The sequence below is a fragment of the Hemiscyllium ocellatum genome, chromosome 18 (genome assembly GCF_020745735.1).
Source record: "Hemiscyllium ocellatum isolate sHemOce1 chromosome 18, sHemOce1.pat.X.cur, whole genome shotgun sequence".
NCBI lineage: Eukaryota > Metazoa > Chordata > Chondrichthyes > Orectolobiformes > Hemiscylliidae > Hemiscyllium > Hemiscyllium ocellatum.
The window spans coordinates 59,092,242-59,108,544 of NC_083418.1; the positions used below are offsets into that span (position 1 = coordinate 59,092,242).

General features: G+C 41.0%; 1 protein-coding gene across 1 annotated transcript in view; it reads left to right on the forward strand.

Annotated features, from left to right (window-relative positions):
• rcn1 (reticulocalbin 1, EF-hand calcium binding domain) overlaps nt 1-16,303 on the forward strand; it is a 47,103-nt gene that overhangs the window by 11,501 nt on the left and 19,299 nt on the right. Inside the window, exons 3-4 of the mRNA XM_060838564.1 lie at nt 3,624-3,817; nt 15,230-15,408. Of these exons, the coding sequence (XP_060694547.1) occupies nt 3,624-3,817; nt 15,230-15,408 (373 nt within the window). The remainder of the gene's footprint in view (nt 1-3,623; nt 3,818-15,229; nt 15,409-16,303) is intronic.

Sequence of the window (16,303 nt, forward strand, 5' to 3'; positions counted from 1 at the left end):
ACCATTTCAGAGAGTGTACGCTTTGCTGTAAAGCTGGATACTAAAATGGCTAGATCAGATAAAGGTAGCTGCAGTCCTGCCTCAGTCTGGTAGTTTCATGGTCTCCTTTACTGATACTAGCTCTTCATTCCAGATTTATTTGATTAGTTAAATGTTACCTAGATGGTGAGATTTGAACGTGTATCTCTAAAGCCCTCAGCCAGGCCTTTAGATTGCTAACTCAATAACATGGTTAAAACTGGCTTGCAATCAGCTTGGCTTCAAAGGAATGGCTGCGGTTTGACATTGTTGCAAACTCCTCCTGTCGATTTTATGATTTAACAATTTCAACTGCCTTGGCTCTAGGTTTTGCATTTTTCTTCCTGAACCTTTTCTAAAATCTCTACTTTTCCTTCTATTCCTTTAAGGTGCTTTTTAAAACTTTCCTTTTTTCTCTGGGCTCATAGCCATCAGTCCTAACCATGGCTTGTCACCTAATTTATTTTCAAGCACTCCTGCGAATTGGTTATGAAATTTAAATTGTGTTATATACGTAAGTTGTTTTGTTGTAAATCTACTACTCACTGATTGCTGCTAATGAAAGGAATTCTAAATTGCATAAAGTTATTTACAGCACAGCGGAGGTCTCTGCCCTTTTGTGTTCTTGCCAAACCTCTGCAGAGTAAACTAGTTGGTCTCATCCCTGCTGTACATTTCTATCCCTAAAACTTCCAATTTCTTTTTGAAATCAATGATTGTGTTTTTAATTAATTTAGGGGACGTGGACTTTGGCTGGGCCAGCATTTATTACACATCCCTAATTGCCCTTGAGAAGATGTTAGCGAGCTGCCTTTTTGAACTGTTATAGTCTATGTGGCATGGTACACCCACAATGTTGTTAGGGAGGCAGTTCCAGTTTTGGCCTAACAATAGAGAAGAAATGTCAGGATGGTGAATTGTTCCATGGACATTGTTCCATGTCAGGATCGTGAATGGCTTGGAAAGGAATTTGCAAGTGATAATGTTCCTATGCAACTGTTCCCCTTGTCTGTCCAGAAGGTAGCAGTTATGGATTTTGGAAAGTGCTGTCTGAAGTCCCTAATTTGTGCAGTGAATCTTATGAGTGTTACACATTGTTGCTACAGTGAATCAATAGTGGTGGAGTGAATGCTTGTGGCACCAATCAAGTGGCTGCTTTGTCCTGGATCTTTTCAAGCTTCTTGAGTGTTGCTGGAGATGCATTCATACAATTGAGGAGTATTCTATCATACTCCTGACTTAACGTCTTGTAGATTGTAAATGGGCTTTGGGTAATCTAGAGGTGAGTTGCTTAATGCAGGATTCCTAGCTTCTGATTTGCTCCTGTAGTTATAGTATTTATATTGGTGGTCCGGTACAATTTCTAGTCAATGGTAACTCCCATAGGTGTTACCAGCAGTCACTTTGGTGAGTGGTACCAAGCCATTGTAAAATTTATATCCTACAATTGTGGTTCCAGGACAATCCATTGCCCTATGGCTTGAGATTTATAATAATAATCATATTATTCACAAATATTTTTGCTAATTTTCTTTTTTGAAAATTGTGATCTTCCTGTAGTTGTATTTCAAGTAGTCCTGTTGCCCAGTCAGGGAGATTGCATATAGGAATCATTTGAACCCTTCCTTTGGCAGTGTAGCTCGATTGCTTCTGACTGGTTGTCACCTTTTTTTAGTACCAGTGTCTTACTTTTTATCTGCAAAGAGAGAAGACTGTATTCTAAAGTCACTGCTATTTTGTCAAATAGCTCAATGTGTAGCATTCTCATCTTTTGAGTCAGAGGTTGTTTATTCAGGCCCAACTCAGTGACTTGGAGTACAAAATCTGAGTTTATTTTGCATATGCTGATTTGATAGAGCACAGCACGCTTTTGGATGTGTCACCATTTGGATGAAATGTTAAACTATAGCCCTGTTTGCCCTCTTGGATGGAAGCAAAAGATTCAATGGCACTTTTTCAAAGATGATAATTGGAATGCTCTTCTCGCTTTTAGATAATATTATCAAACAGCCAAAATCACTAAAGCACATTGCCTCATCATTAATGCAGTGCCATTTGTGAGAGTTTACTCTGAACAAAATTGGAGGACACATATGCCATATAACATTTCAAAGTACATATTTGGCAGTAGATTTTGAAATATCCATAGGTTGTAAAAAGAGCAATTGAAATGAAAGCTTGTTTTTGATAGTTTTACAATTCTGTTTCTTTTGCCTCCCTGATTTTAATTGTTTTGATTGCCCAGGTCTTATACCCCGAATTCTCTTCCTCAACCATTCCATCTCTACATTTTTTTTCCCTCCTTTAAAATGCTTCTTAAAATCTAGCTCTTTAACCAGATTTTTAGTTATTGAGTCATAGAAATGTACAGCACTGAAAAAGACCCTTCAGTCCAACTCATCCATGCTGCCTGGGTATTCTAAATAAATCTAGTCCCATTTGCTAGCATTTGGCCCATATTCCCCTGAAGCCTTCTTATTCATATACCTATTCAGATGCATTCTAAGTGTTGTAATCGTACCAGCATTACCTGTTCTGAAATCTCAATGTGGCTGAATGTCAATTTTTATTTGCTGAAGCTTCTCAACCCTTCCTATTCATATACCCATCCAAATGCCTCTTAAATGTACCAGTCTCCACCACTACCTCTGGTAGCTCATTCCATACACATACCACTCTGTGTGAAAAAGTTGCCCCTTAAGTCTCTTTTATATCTTTCGCCTCTCACCCTAAACCTATGCCCTCTAGTTCTGGACTTACCGACTCCAGGGAAAAGACTTAATCTATTTACCCTTCCATGCCCCTCTTAATTTTATAAATCTCTATAAGGTCACCCCTCAGCCTCCGACGCTCCAGTGAAAACAGACCCCACCTGTTCAGCCTCTCCTTATAGCTCAAATTCTCCAACCCAGGCAACATCCTTGTACATCTTTTCTGAATCCTTTCAAGTTTCACATCTTTCTGATAGGAAGGAGACCAGAATTTCACACAATATTCCAACAGCTCTCTTTATTGTTCTTTTTTCATCTGAAGTGATCCAAATAAATTCAGCACCGATCATGTGTCTGCAATACCAGAACACTTTTTTGCCTTGAGTAAACTTGTTAGTGGAATCAAACTTTGTGTTGGACTATTCATTTTCAAGTTTTTCATACTCTGTCAATGCTATTAATGATGCTTTTCATCAAAGCAAAGTCTAAGACTCCTCCCTTCCCTTGTTGCTTTAAATTTCAGGATCACAATATAATTCTCCAAGGTGATCTAGTACCTAAGCTTGTCACTGTCTAGTAATGGCTGCATGCTCCTGAAATGTTCACCTTCATAGACATGGTGGCTTCTTATTCAAGTTCCCTCAAATTACATTAATCAAACTGCCTGGTGCCATCATTTATAGTTCTTACAAAGTCATGGGCAAAAGTCATTCTTGAGAACACAGCTTGCTGCCTGAGATTAACAGAGATTCAAGCTGACCTCTGATTTAAATGTGAGAGTCAGTACCTGAAGCAAAGCACCCCAAACAGTTACCATAGTGGGATAATTGTTGATTGTTACACATTTGACATGGATATACTCAAAGTACAAAACTTTTTTGTCTGTTCTTTCAGAAAAATTGTGGAAAGGATAGACGCCAACCAAGATCAGTTTGTAACCACTGAAGAACTGAAAGCATGGATTATACGGGTGCAGAAACGTTATATTTATGAAAATGTAGCAAAAGTGTGGAGGGACTATGACCTGAACAAAGACAACAAAATTTCCTGGGAAGAATACAAAAAAGCGACGTATGGCTACTATCTTGGTATGTCTACTGTAGTCCAAATCTCCTGCCTGTTAATCTGTTGGGTACTGTCTGAATGGACATGATAAATATCAAGTTTAATATAAGATTTGGATTAAGGGGATATAATGGATGATAGAAATTCTGGAATTCAATTGAGGAGCTTATGGGCATGGAGTTAAATTTCCATTATCACCATAACAATCTGTTTTTATTTAATGGTTTTAATGTAAGAAAACAGTCCAAGACACTTCAGAGAAGCATTCTAAATTAAAATTAGAAACTGAGACTCTTAGGGTGATATTAGGGCAGATGGCCACAATCTTGCTCTGAGAAGTAAGCATTAAGGAGAGTTTTAAACAAGAGAAGGTGAGAAAGAGGAATTTGCAAGCTTGGAGCTCGGCATCTGAAACCCAGTCATCAAATATGGTGAGATTATATTGTGGCTTCTCAAAAAGCCAGAATTAATTGAGCTTGGATGTGTCTGCAGGTGGCGGAATCGGAGGAGATTTCCGAGATAAGGAGGGGTGAGGACATGGAAGCTTTTGAAAACAGAAATGAGAATTTTAAAACTGAAGCAGCGTTTAGTTGGGAGCTACAGTCGGACAGAAAGCAATAATGGAGCATGATTTAAAGTGACTTAGAACATGAGCAGCAAAGTTCAGATGATTTCAAGTTTATAGTGAGCAGAACATGAGAAGTTGCTCAGCAGTGTGATGGAACAGTCCAGTCTACTGATGACAAAGTATATGTACAAGTATTTCATCATGTAAAGAACAAACATCACCAAGAGCTTGGGACTGCTGCATTAATGCAGACAATTGTTAGATGGGGCGGGCTGGTATTATGATATTATCTGTTTTACCATAGTTAGCCAAAACCAAATGTAGTATTTAGCTAAAGCGGGGTTAGAGAGTGCGTAGTCCAAAAGGTTAAGGGTAATTAGTACAGAGTGCATGCCCATTATTTGGTATGCATTTTGAAGTCATATATTTTTGCCATTATTTTTAGATTTGCATTGTAAAGCAGTGTCATTGCTCAAGGTTTGTGCGAAGTGTCATTGCTATAATTGCCAGGGTGATGCTCCTGGTATGTAGTGCAACAAGTCTAGATAAGCTGTTTCCTTTGTAAACCTGGATGCAAGCATTCATATTTGTTGAATCAGGTGTAGGGGTCTGAAAGGGTTAATACTGAGGACAGCCTTAAGCACCACCCACTAGGCTGTTGTCATGTACATTTACAGAACCGTTTGGATCTCAGAGGAGTCAGACCTGACATCTCATATTCTCTGTAGCAGTGTCTATGTTATCATTGTAAGTCTTAAGCCTTAACTAGTTCCTGACTAGTTCTAGTCTCTTCCACTTGGGCAAGGCAGTGGTTTTCCTCTACCACATGAGACCAAGCAGGCACTGTAGACCCCTGCATTTAATGTGAGTGCTGGCAGCAGACCAGTGCTTGGATATGGTGCAGGTATGGTTTAAGTGCACATACAATTTGGTGGGCAGTGGAGCTGCTTCATTTAGCTGTATGTCAGTATTATTAAAAGTTCACAAAAAATGCAACATCTTCCCCACTCACTGCCACCAACCCCAAACCCCCGTCAGTATTCCGTCCATGTGACTTCAGGGCTGCTTGCCCACTCACTCACCATCTGCACCAAAAGTAACAGCTGTGCCACCCAGTAACATCTTCCTTAGTACCCGTCTCTGTCTTATTCCTGGTGGAAACAGCCCCCAGTGGGACAGAAAGACTCTAGGCTGGTGGTGAGCTGCCCTAGTGTTCAACTTCTCATCTCTTATATGGAGAGCATCCTGGCCCTGACTGCCCAGGGCGGCTGACTGACCATTTTCAAGCCTCTGGACTGGTGTCTGCTGGCACTCCCTGAGTGAAAGCTATTCCCCTTGACTTGACTGAGGTCTGCTGACAACCATGAAGAGTTTCCTGGCTTTGTATGCCTGGTAAACTGTCAAGCAAGACAGAGGTAACATAATTGTTGCATATCCGAGGGGGTAAAGGACAAAAGGGCCAGATTGGATTGCTGTGAGCATTCAGTAAACTAACAATGAATGAGTGTTATGACAATGAGCAAAGAGCCTGGAGATGCAGCCTGGTCTAGTCTTCGAGCTGTGTGCACAGTGTCCTTGCTGCAGCGTTACAATGACAGTTTCCAGTGCAGCCTGAGGTACAGCACTAAAGTGCAGAAGGATCCTGTAAGTGGATCAGAGATATGCCATGAGGGATTTTAGAGTCTGACACATGTTAGATGCCAATGTATGTCGATGTGAGGTGCATGTGGCTGGTGCCTATCAGACATGCCCTAAGATGTTGATGCCAGATGTCCAACAAACAGCATCTTCAGAACCAGCAGTGAGCTGAATTTACTAAGTACCCATTCTGGTAATAATTCTGCCGCTTATGAAATGTATCAAAGATGGAATGAGGCTTCACGATTAGCCTCAGCAGGCGTCTCACCCTATCATGCCACAAATCTCACCATAGGCAACATTGCTGGGAGCCCTACCAATATCCTCAAAACTGGAAGAAGTTTCCATTCAGACACTGTTGATACACTTGTTTAAGAATATTCTAATGCCTCCATAGTTTGAAAATTTTGTACCTTGATTCCATTCTCCTCAAAGGTTTACCTTGAATGAATTTGGTCCTGTTTGTGTATCTGTATCTTTTGTACCAAAACCCACCATCACCTTGAACTCGTATATGCCATATTCACTAAATTTGATGAGTCGTTTCCACTCATTAAAATAATGTTTCCTTTTGAAAGTGAGTAAACTGTGTTAGCTACAAGTCTTGAGAACCAGCAAGAAGTCTCTTGAGAATTGAATTGGCATCAGTGGAGATTCTTGAGTGTTGAAGTTGGACTGTGCACACATCAGTCCCTGAAAAAGCAAAAACATTTCCCAAACTAGAATATTAATGTTGAAAGTTGGTGATTGTAACAGCTGAATACCTATTATATTTTTAATGACAAAACTCTTTCTACTAGTTCAATAACGATATTAAACACTCAGAAATAAATGAGTAATGCCTGTGATAATATTGAGGACTCAGGAATTCCATGCTCGTTAAACATTCAGTCGCTAATATAGTCAGCTGTAATGTCCCGGTCTATAATCAGTAAAGAAAATTGCATGCTTGCTACTTAATTTCATTTTACCAATGGGAAAGAATACTCTTTTTTCATCAGGTATTTAATAAGGCATAGCAACTACCATTTCTTCTCAGGAAAGAACTGTTGTGATATGTTTTCTTTCTCATTGCCTTGCAGCTACAGCTAGTCCACTTGAGGACAATTTTGTCCTACAGCACTAACTGGAGTTATTCCACTACTCATGTTTCAGGTATCCTACAAATAATAAAATCCAAGCCTGTTTCAAGCGTGAGAATGGGGTGATGGGGTAAAGAATGTTGGCCAATATAGACTGTTATGACCAGACTCTAAATGAGGTTCTTCAAACCTAAAAATCACACAACACCAGGTTATAGTCCAACAGGTTTAATTGGAATTAAACCTGTTGGACTATAACCTGGTGTTGTGTGATTTTTAACTTTGTACACCCCAGACCAACACCGGCATCTCTAAATCAGTTCTTCAAATCACTACAGTTCCAGGCAAGTTACCCCAAAACTATTACACTCCCATTGAGAAGGGATATACTGGCTCCACTTCTTTCTTCACCCACCCCCTCAGTTATATCCTTTCCTTGTGAATACCTTTCTCCCATAATGTACTTATGTTTTAAAAGGAGCCAATATGAGCAGGTTCTCAATGAATGAGTAAAAACTATGAATTTGTTAATTACTAACATGAGAAGGATTAGCTAGGTAATAGGATCTCTGATGGATAATTCAATTCCCAAAGACTTTGGCTACTCTATATGGGGCACTGAACTGGCCCTTTAAGGGTTCACCTGATTCTGGTCGGAATCTCCTTGTCAAAAGGTTTGGGCCATGGCATGTTTATTTACTTTTTGTTCCAACACTGTTTGTGAGATGTTCAAGTGTTCTCGTGCTACCTCACAGGCTCGCGAGAGTCACTGTCAGAACTCTGCTGTGTAATCAAACAAGCAGAATTCCTTGTTTTGCTCTCAACCCTCTTCTTGATTCATTTAAGGCCAATACTTGGGGCCCATAAACCAATTTAAATGGAACAAAACTGGTGGACTAGGAGAAAGTGAGGACTGCAGATGCTGGAGATCAGAGCTTAAAAATGTCTTGCTGGAAAAGCGCAGCAGGTCAGGCAGCACCAAAGAACAGGAGAATCGACATTTCGGGCAAAAGCCCTTCTTCAGGAATGAGGAAGGTGTGCCAAGCAGGCTAAGATAAAAGGTAGGGAGGAGGGACTTGGGGGAGGGGCGTTAGGAATACAAAAGGTGGGAGGAGGTTAAGGTGAGGGTGATAGGCCGGAGAAAGGGTGGAGGCGGAGATGTCGGGAAGAAGATTGCAGGTCAAGAAGGCGGTGCTAAGTCCTAGAGTTGGGACTGAGATAAGGTGGGTGGAGAGGAAATTAGAAAGGTGGAGGAATCTGCATTCATCCCTTGTGGTTGGAGGGTTCCTAGGCGGAAGAAGAGGTACTCTTCCTCCTGGCGTCATGTTCCCATGGTCTGGTGATGGAGGAGGCCAAGGACCTGCATGTCTTTGGAGGAGTGGGAGGGGGAGTTAAAGCGTTCAGCCACGGGGTGGTTGGGTTGGTTGGTGCGGGTGTCCCAGAGGTGTTCTCTGAAATGTTCCGCAAGTAGGCGGCCTGTCTCCCCAATGTATAGGAGGCCACATCGGATGCAGCGGATGCAGTAAATGATGGGTGTGGAGGTGCAGTTGAATTTCTGACAGATATGGAAGGATCCCTTGGGGCCTTGGAGGAAAGTGAGGGGGGAGGTGCGGGCGCAAGTTTTGCATTTCTTGCGGTTGCAGGGGAAGGTGCCGGGAGTGGAGGTTGGGTTAGTGGGGTGTGTGGACCTGACAAGGGAGTCGCGGAGGGAATGGTCTTTCCAGAACACCCTCCTCATTCCTGAAGAAGGGCTTGCGCCCAAAACGTCGATTCTCCTGTTCCTTTGATGCTGTCTGACCTGCTGTGCTTTTCCAGCAACACATTTTTAAGCTCAAAACTGGTGGGCTCACTGGATGAGGCCCTGCTGATGAACAAAGGAAAATTTGAGTCCTTTTTCCTTGTCATGGGGTACGTCTGATCATTTTTGTTTTGGGTCTGACGATTTCATTCTAATGCAGCCTGTGACTGTGGGCAATATGCTGAAGAATTCTGCTGAGTCTGGCCCAGTTTACCCATGACTTCCTGGAGTATTTTGAACATGAAATTGCGCCTTTGTCTGACTGGATCTCAATGAGCTAACCATAACAAGTAAAGAGTTGTGAGCAGTCTCATATGGTTATCAAGGGAAGAGCCTCTGGGAAATGGTTAACAGTATTCATGATGTTGAAGTCAAAAATCACGTGACATCCAGTTATAGTCCAATAGGTTTATTTTTTGACTTTGTCCATCCAGTCCATCGCCACATCATGATGTTGAGCGTCAATGAACCGACTGTTCAAGTACCAATATCAATGCAAGTGGTAACTTCACTGCAACAGCCACAGTGTTCAATTAGCCACTCTTCATTAACAATTCAAAAACTGATCTATAGATTTTATTTAACTTTTATCTTTTGGTTTCACCTCTTCTCCCTAATCTGTGTGAACAATATGCATGTTACTCTCATTTCATAAGTGACGGTCATTCTTGTTTTAGAAAACTTGGCTAAATTAGCTCTTTTAAAAACTTAATTTCACTTGAATCTCAGAGTAAAATATCCACATGAGAAAGGATCAACTTTTAAAACAATCTAGTTGTGACCAACTGAGCAGATGGGTGAACTAGGATATTCTGTCTGCAACTGGAATAAATTGAGGGACTTCACCAGGGGTCTGGTCATAACAGTATCACCTACAAAATGTTCAGCAACATTTAACCTCTATTATCTGAACAAACCCTTAAGGGCAGCATGGGAACATGTTCAAACTTCTCTTATGAGTCACACACCATCCTGATGTGTTTGTATATCTCCATTCCTTCATTGTCATTTGGTCAAAATCAAAGTGCCCCCCCCCCCCCCCATCTGAAGCATCTTCATCACAAAAACTTCAGTGATTCATGAAGAAGGCCCATCACCATCATCAATTAGGGATTGAGAAATTAGTGCCAGTCTTGCCAGTGATGCCCAAATCCTGAGAATTATTTTTAAATGATGATTCAGTTGGAACGTTGCCTCGAAACAGAATAAAGCTTAGAACAGGGATGAAAAATGTTTTAACAAAGTCCCAAATATATCTGTAAGCTAAGCTACATTAGTTGGATGATCAAGTTTAATTTAGTAGGCTGAATGGCCATTTATGTTCTGTATTGCCCATCATGCTTGTATTTTGTTGTTGTTAAATTTTGAAGTTTCTTTTTTGGGATTTTCCGTGCCCTTTAAGTTTTGGTCAATTTAAAAATATAAACAGTCACTTTATATAAGGTTTCAAGCTGAGTTAATATTAACCTGACACTGCTTAAATAACCCATCCAATGCTTCCTTGCTTTAATTTTATCTCCATAGTTCACAGTCCCTGAGATAATAGTTGATCTCTGTCTGGTTTTGAACAAGTGGTATCATAAGTACAAATCAAGTGGAACATCTTAAATAATTCTAGTGTGGAGGAATCAAACCTGTCACCAGAAAGCTGTGTCCAATTTGCAAACAACAGTCCTGTTATTAATGCCAGTTAACCCCATTTTATCTTTTGACACCCAAAAGACTTGCCCTTCCTTGGTCTGGAGGTTAAGGTCACAGCAAGTCAATTGTTGTTGGCCTCAGTCAGCCTGAAACTAAGATGATGATACCCAACACTATTCCTGACATTCTTTAGAGAAATTTCACTAGAGGGAATTGTTTTGACGCTAAGAAAAGCAATGAGCGTAACTTCAAATCATTCCTGCCTTCTATTCAAATTCTATCACTCCATTCAAGCATTTCTATTCACTAATAAGGAGCAGTAAAAATCCATTATCCCTGAATGTCAAGATTGATAAATTTTTTTCTGCTTTTTTTTGCAGATTACTAACTACAACCCCCTGTGTCTTTATAAAACAAAAATTGAAAATGCACAAAATTAGGTCATTTGATGGATTAAAGCACTTCGTCAGCAGTGCTGCAACTGAATACTGACTAGTTTTAGCATATTTCTTTGCATCTTAGACCAGTCCCTCACCTCACCCTTCCACCAGTAACATCAACATTTCTTTCAGTCTCTGAAACTACAAATTATTTTCTTGCTTTAAAATAAAGTGCTTTTATTAATCTGAAATGCAAAAATGTGGCAGGAAGTAGGTCTGACTTTTGATGGAGACAATTTGATGTGTCAGTGGAGGAGGGGTGTAATTTAGATTTTGTGGAATAATATAAAAGGGATAATTGTGATTTGTAGCTTGTTTTCCATGTCTCTCGAGTTTTGTTTTTAAAGCACTTTGGGAAGACCTATATATTGTTTGGAATTACACTGCCTAATGCATAACTAGTTCACTTTGTGTTCATCCAGAAGTCTTTATAACACAAAAAGTGAGGGAATGTGAAACAGAACTGCGAGGATATTAAATGCCATTGATGACATTAAATGTGACCACATCCGGAGACCAGTTCCGAGTCAGATTAAACATGTGCGTTCATAGATTAGATTTCATGTTACTTAGACTGAAACCTACCAAATCTGTAGATCAGTTCATGAGCAGATACAGAGAAAATGGTCATTGAGTGATTTTTTTTTCAGATGGGGAGCTAATTAACAGAATAGTTGAGATGGTGATTATATCCAACTTGCCATGGAAACTTTCCAGAATGTTTTTCTAGACAAACTGAAGAACTGTGGAGGGATGGGTATAAGATTGAAGTGAGCCTCTTAGGATTCTGAATACTGAATTCTGAAGACGCTGAATACAAACAAGATGCTTGACATAATCATTAGCAAACCCAGGCATTACAAGACATGTAGAAGGTACAGTTTTCAAGGAAAGCCCAGCTTTCAACCAGTTTTGTAAGGTATGTGACAGAGAAGGCCATTAGCAGAAGCAGCACAAACAAGCAAAGGCTGATGCAGCTAAAAAGAGCAATTCACTGACCCAATAAACCATTCTTGAGGAATATCTTCAAGCTACAATACAAACCAACTGATGTCCCATTGAAGGTGGAACAACCAGAATCTGACAGAATACTGTGAGACAAAGAAGCGAAACTCATGTTTCTCATTGTTAGTCTCGTGGAAAACCTCAATGTTATCGCACCATCTGACGTGTTTTCAAAAATTTAAATGATAGAAGTGCCACAAATGCAAGCAGGCCATTCAGCCCATCAAGTCCACACCAGTCCTCCGAAGAGCATTCCACCTAGACCCAACCCGTTATCCCCATAGCCCTGCACTTTCCATGGTTGACCCACGTAGCCTACGCATCCTTGGACACTATGGGCAGTTTAGCATAGCCAATCGACCAAACCTGCACGTCTTTAGACTGTAGGAAGAAACCGGAGCACCCAGAGGAAACCCACACAGAAGTTGCCTGAGGGTGAAATTGAACCTGGGTTCCCAGCAGTGAGGCAGCAGCAATAATCACCAAGCGACCATGCCACCATTTGTTATCAGAACACTGGGACTGTTATTGGCTGAGATTAACACAGGGGCTTAACATTATCCTGTCCCTGTGAATTAAAAAAAACCTGTGAATGTACATGGATATGAAAGCCATGTCAAAACCAATGAATGTAAAACTTGCAGTGTACAATTCAACATGCAGGGTCAATAGTGCTGGATTGCAAGTTCCATCAATTTTCCTGGAAGTTACTATGTTCTACCTCATAGACACTGTTAGACAGCAATTATAGGTTTAACAATATGTTGTAACCTGACAGTAAATACAATCCATGGAATCTGTCAGAAATAAGACAACTAATCAAGCTCAAAACCTTTCTCTATCAGTTCAATTCATGACTTAAGACTGAAATATCCAGAATGTCTTGAGGAAAATTGGCAATTTAAAGGGAGGTGCAATACTGCAATTGATGAAGAACACAAGCCTGCCCAGTGATCCACCCCATAAGTTCAGTATCCACCCAAGAGATAAATTGCAGATCGAGCTAGACAAGATGGAGCAAGATGGAACCATGATAAAAGATTACAGGAGCGCACAGACTGGTGTAGTCAAATAATATATGTCATGCTGACGGATGGATCTTTGAGAATATGCTTTGATCAGCAGCACCAAAGTGTTACAAAATAGTACTGTTAGAAGACACATATTTTGGCGAAGAAAATCTGGAATTAAGAATATTCTTATGACCATGAAACCATTGTCAAATGTCATCTGGCTCACTAATGTCCTTCAAGGAAGGAAGTCTACAATCCTCACCTGGTCAGGCCCACATGTGACTCCGGAAACACAGCAATGTGTTTGACTCTCGACTGCCCTCTGAAATTGCTACTCTGTTGTATCAATTGCTTAAAAGGTCTCAACAAAGAAATGAAACTGGATGGACCATCCGGCATCAACCTAGGCATCGAGAAAGATGGCAGAAACGTATTTGCTGACTTTGCATTCTTTCTTACTAACATTTGGGGGCTAGTGCCAAAATTAGGAGAGTTATCTCACAGACTAGTAAAGCAACAGCCAGACACAATATTCTTATGCAATCATGCTTTTCAGATAATGTCCCAAAAACTATCATTAGCAGCTTCGATCTCACCCAGAGAGTTGCCCTAGGAGTCCTCAACATTTACTCTGAACCCCATGAAGTTTCATTGTTTGACATTAAACATGGGCAAGGAAATTACCACATATCGTCCTCCTTCAGCTGATTAATCAGTATTGCTTCACATTGAGCAACATATGGAAGAAGTACTGAGGATGGCATGGGTGCAAAATGTACTCTGAGTGAGGGATTTCAATATCTCGGCAGCAGCACTACTGATTGAGATGGTCAGGTCCTAAAGGTCATATATGATAGACTGGGACTGCAACATGTGGTAAGGGAACCGACAGGAGGGAAAATATACTTGATCTCAGCCTTACCAATTTCCGAGTGGCAGATACATATGTCCATGACAGTATCGATAAGAGTGACACATGCACACTCCTTGTGAAGATGTGGCCCCGTCTTCATATTGAGAATACCCTCCATACTGTTGTGTGCCACTGTCACTGTTCTAAATGGAACAGACCTCGAACAGATTTAGCAACTCAAGATGGGGAATCCACGAGGGACTGTGGGCCATCAACAGCAGCAAAACTGTAATCCAGCACAATCTGCATCTCATGGTCAATGGCATATCCCCGCTCAACAATTAACATCAAACCAGGGATCAGCAATGGTTCAATGGAGAATGCCGAAGGGCATGCCAGCAGCAGCACCAGGCATATCTAAAAATGAGCTATCAACCTTGTGAAGCTACAAAACAGGACTGCGTACATGCTAAACAGCTTAAGCAGCAAGTGATAAACAGAGCTAAGTGGTCCCACACTCTCACTCAGCCGAGGACATGGAGGCCCTGGGCCTCCTTCACTGCCGCTCCCTCACCACCCGACGCCTGGAGGTAGAACGCCTCATCTTCCGCCTCGGAACACTTCAACCCCAGGGCATCAATGTGGACTTCACCAGTTTCCTCATTTCCCCTCCCCCCACCTCATCCCAGCTCCAAACTTCCAGCTCAGCACTGTCCCCATGACTTGTCCTACCTGCCTATCTTCCTTTCCACCTATCCACTCCACCCTCCTCCCCGACCTATCACCTTCATCCCCACCCCAATTCACCTATTGTACTCTATGTTACTTTCTCTCCAACCCCCCACCCTCCTCTCATTTATCTCTCCACCCTCATTTATGTCTCCACTCTGCCTGTAGTCCTGATGAAGGGCTTTTGCCTGAAACGTTGATTTTCCTGCTCCTTGGATGCTGTCTGAACTGCTGTGCTTTTCCAGCACTACTCTAATGTAGAATCTGGTTTCCAGCATCTGCAGTCATTGTTTTTACCTAAATGGTCCCACAACCAACAGATCAGATCTAACAAAAACATTGCTGAAAAAGCTCAGCATATCTAGCAGCACCTGTGGAGAGAAATCAAAGTTAACGTTTCGGGTCCAGTGACCCTACTTCAGAACAGTGATTTGTTTAAATAAAATTAAGAGTTGAACTTAGCTAACGGATTGCTGAAATACTTGATGTATAGGTGGTTCTTCATCTACTTTATATAGCACTGAGTTGCAGTGTAATGGCATTTGAATTGTCAATGGACTTTCACTTTTATTGAAATCTCGATGGTTGTTAAATGCAGTGTGTCAAATGCAGTTGGTCTAGATTGCAGCAACTCACTAACTTAGAACCTGGCCTTTTGTGGATCACAGACAATCCTGAAGAGTTTCTAGATGCAGCAGATCAGCTCAGCTTTAAGAAGGTGCTTCCTCGAGATGAGCGGAGATTCAAAGCTGCAGATATTGATGGAGACATGGTGGCCACCAGAGAGGAGTTCACAGCCTTTCTTCACCCAGAGGAGTTTGAGCACATGAAAGAAATTGTTATATATGTAAGTAAGAAGTTTCCTTTATGCTGTTGAATGTGTGTATAGAACTGGACAATTGCAGCAAAGAGGAAGGTCTTTTGACCATTGTGACTGTATCAGATCTTTGAATTAAAAGGTGAAATCGGCAAAAGCTCTTTTTTTAAATAACCAGCAAAGACATTTTCTATATCTCATTTTCTGTGACCTTTGGAGTGCAGAATATCAACTCAAATGCTTAATTTTTCAAGAATTTTAAAGCATTAAATTGCTTAATTTGGCTCTTGGTTTCATCTCATTTGGAAGGTGCTAACAATGAATTCAGACTGCAGCATGATTTCTTGTTCAGAACTTATTTCCTTCTGATCCTCCTCACCAACCTCCAAAGCCTTCCCTTTCCACCCACAAAAACTAACACCCGCATCTCAGTGCTGATTGTACCATGAGGGCTACTGTTGTGGAATGTTTTCCATTTTGGGACATTCAGGGTGGTGCTAAGTTGCCCCCATGTCACTTGACAGGAACTAGGCCCTTATTAATGATACCATTCTCAAAAGAACCAAAACATATGTTCCCATAAAAATAAAAGAAACACTGAAAATATAGCAACAAAGCCCAGACTAAGCAAACAGGAACCTTAAACAAGAACTTGTGATGGTATTGACCCTGCTTATAAATCAGGCACTTGCATTAGGTGACAGTAGACTCTGCTGCCTCCTATTCTTCCCACAACACAGCCTCCTTTTACCTAAAAACTATTCTTATGCTATTAACCTTGACTAGGTATGTGTCCCATCTTATCCAATGTTGACCACCAGATGGAACCTTTAATTGTGCAATAAATGTTCTGCTCAGAATTTATTTGCTAAGTGTATATAAACCACTCTTTTTCTTCTACATGATCCCAGTTCAGTAGAAAGGT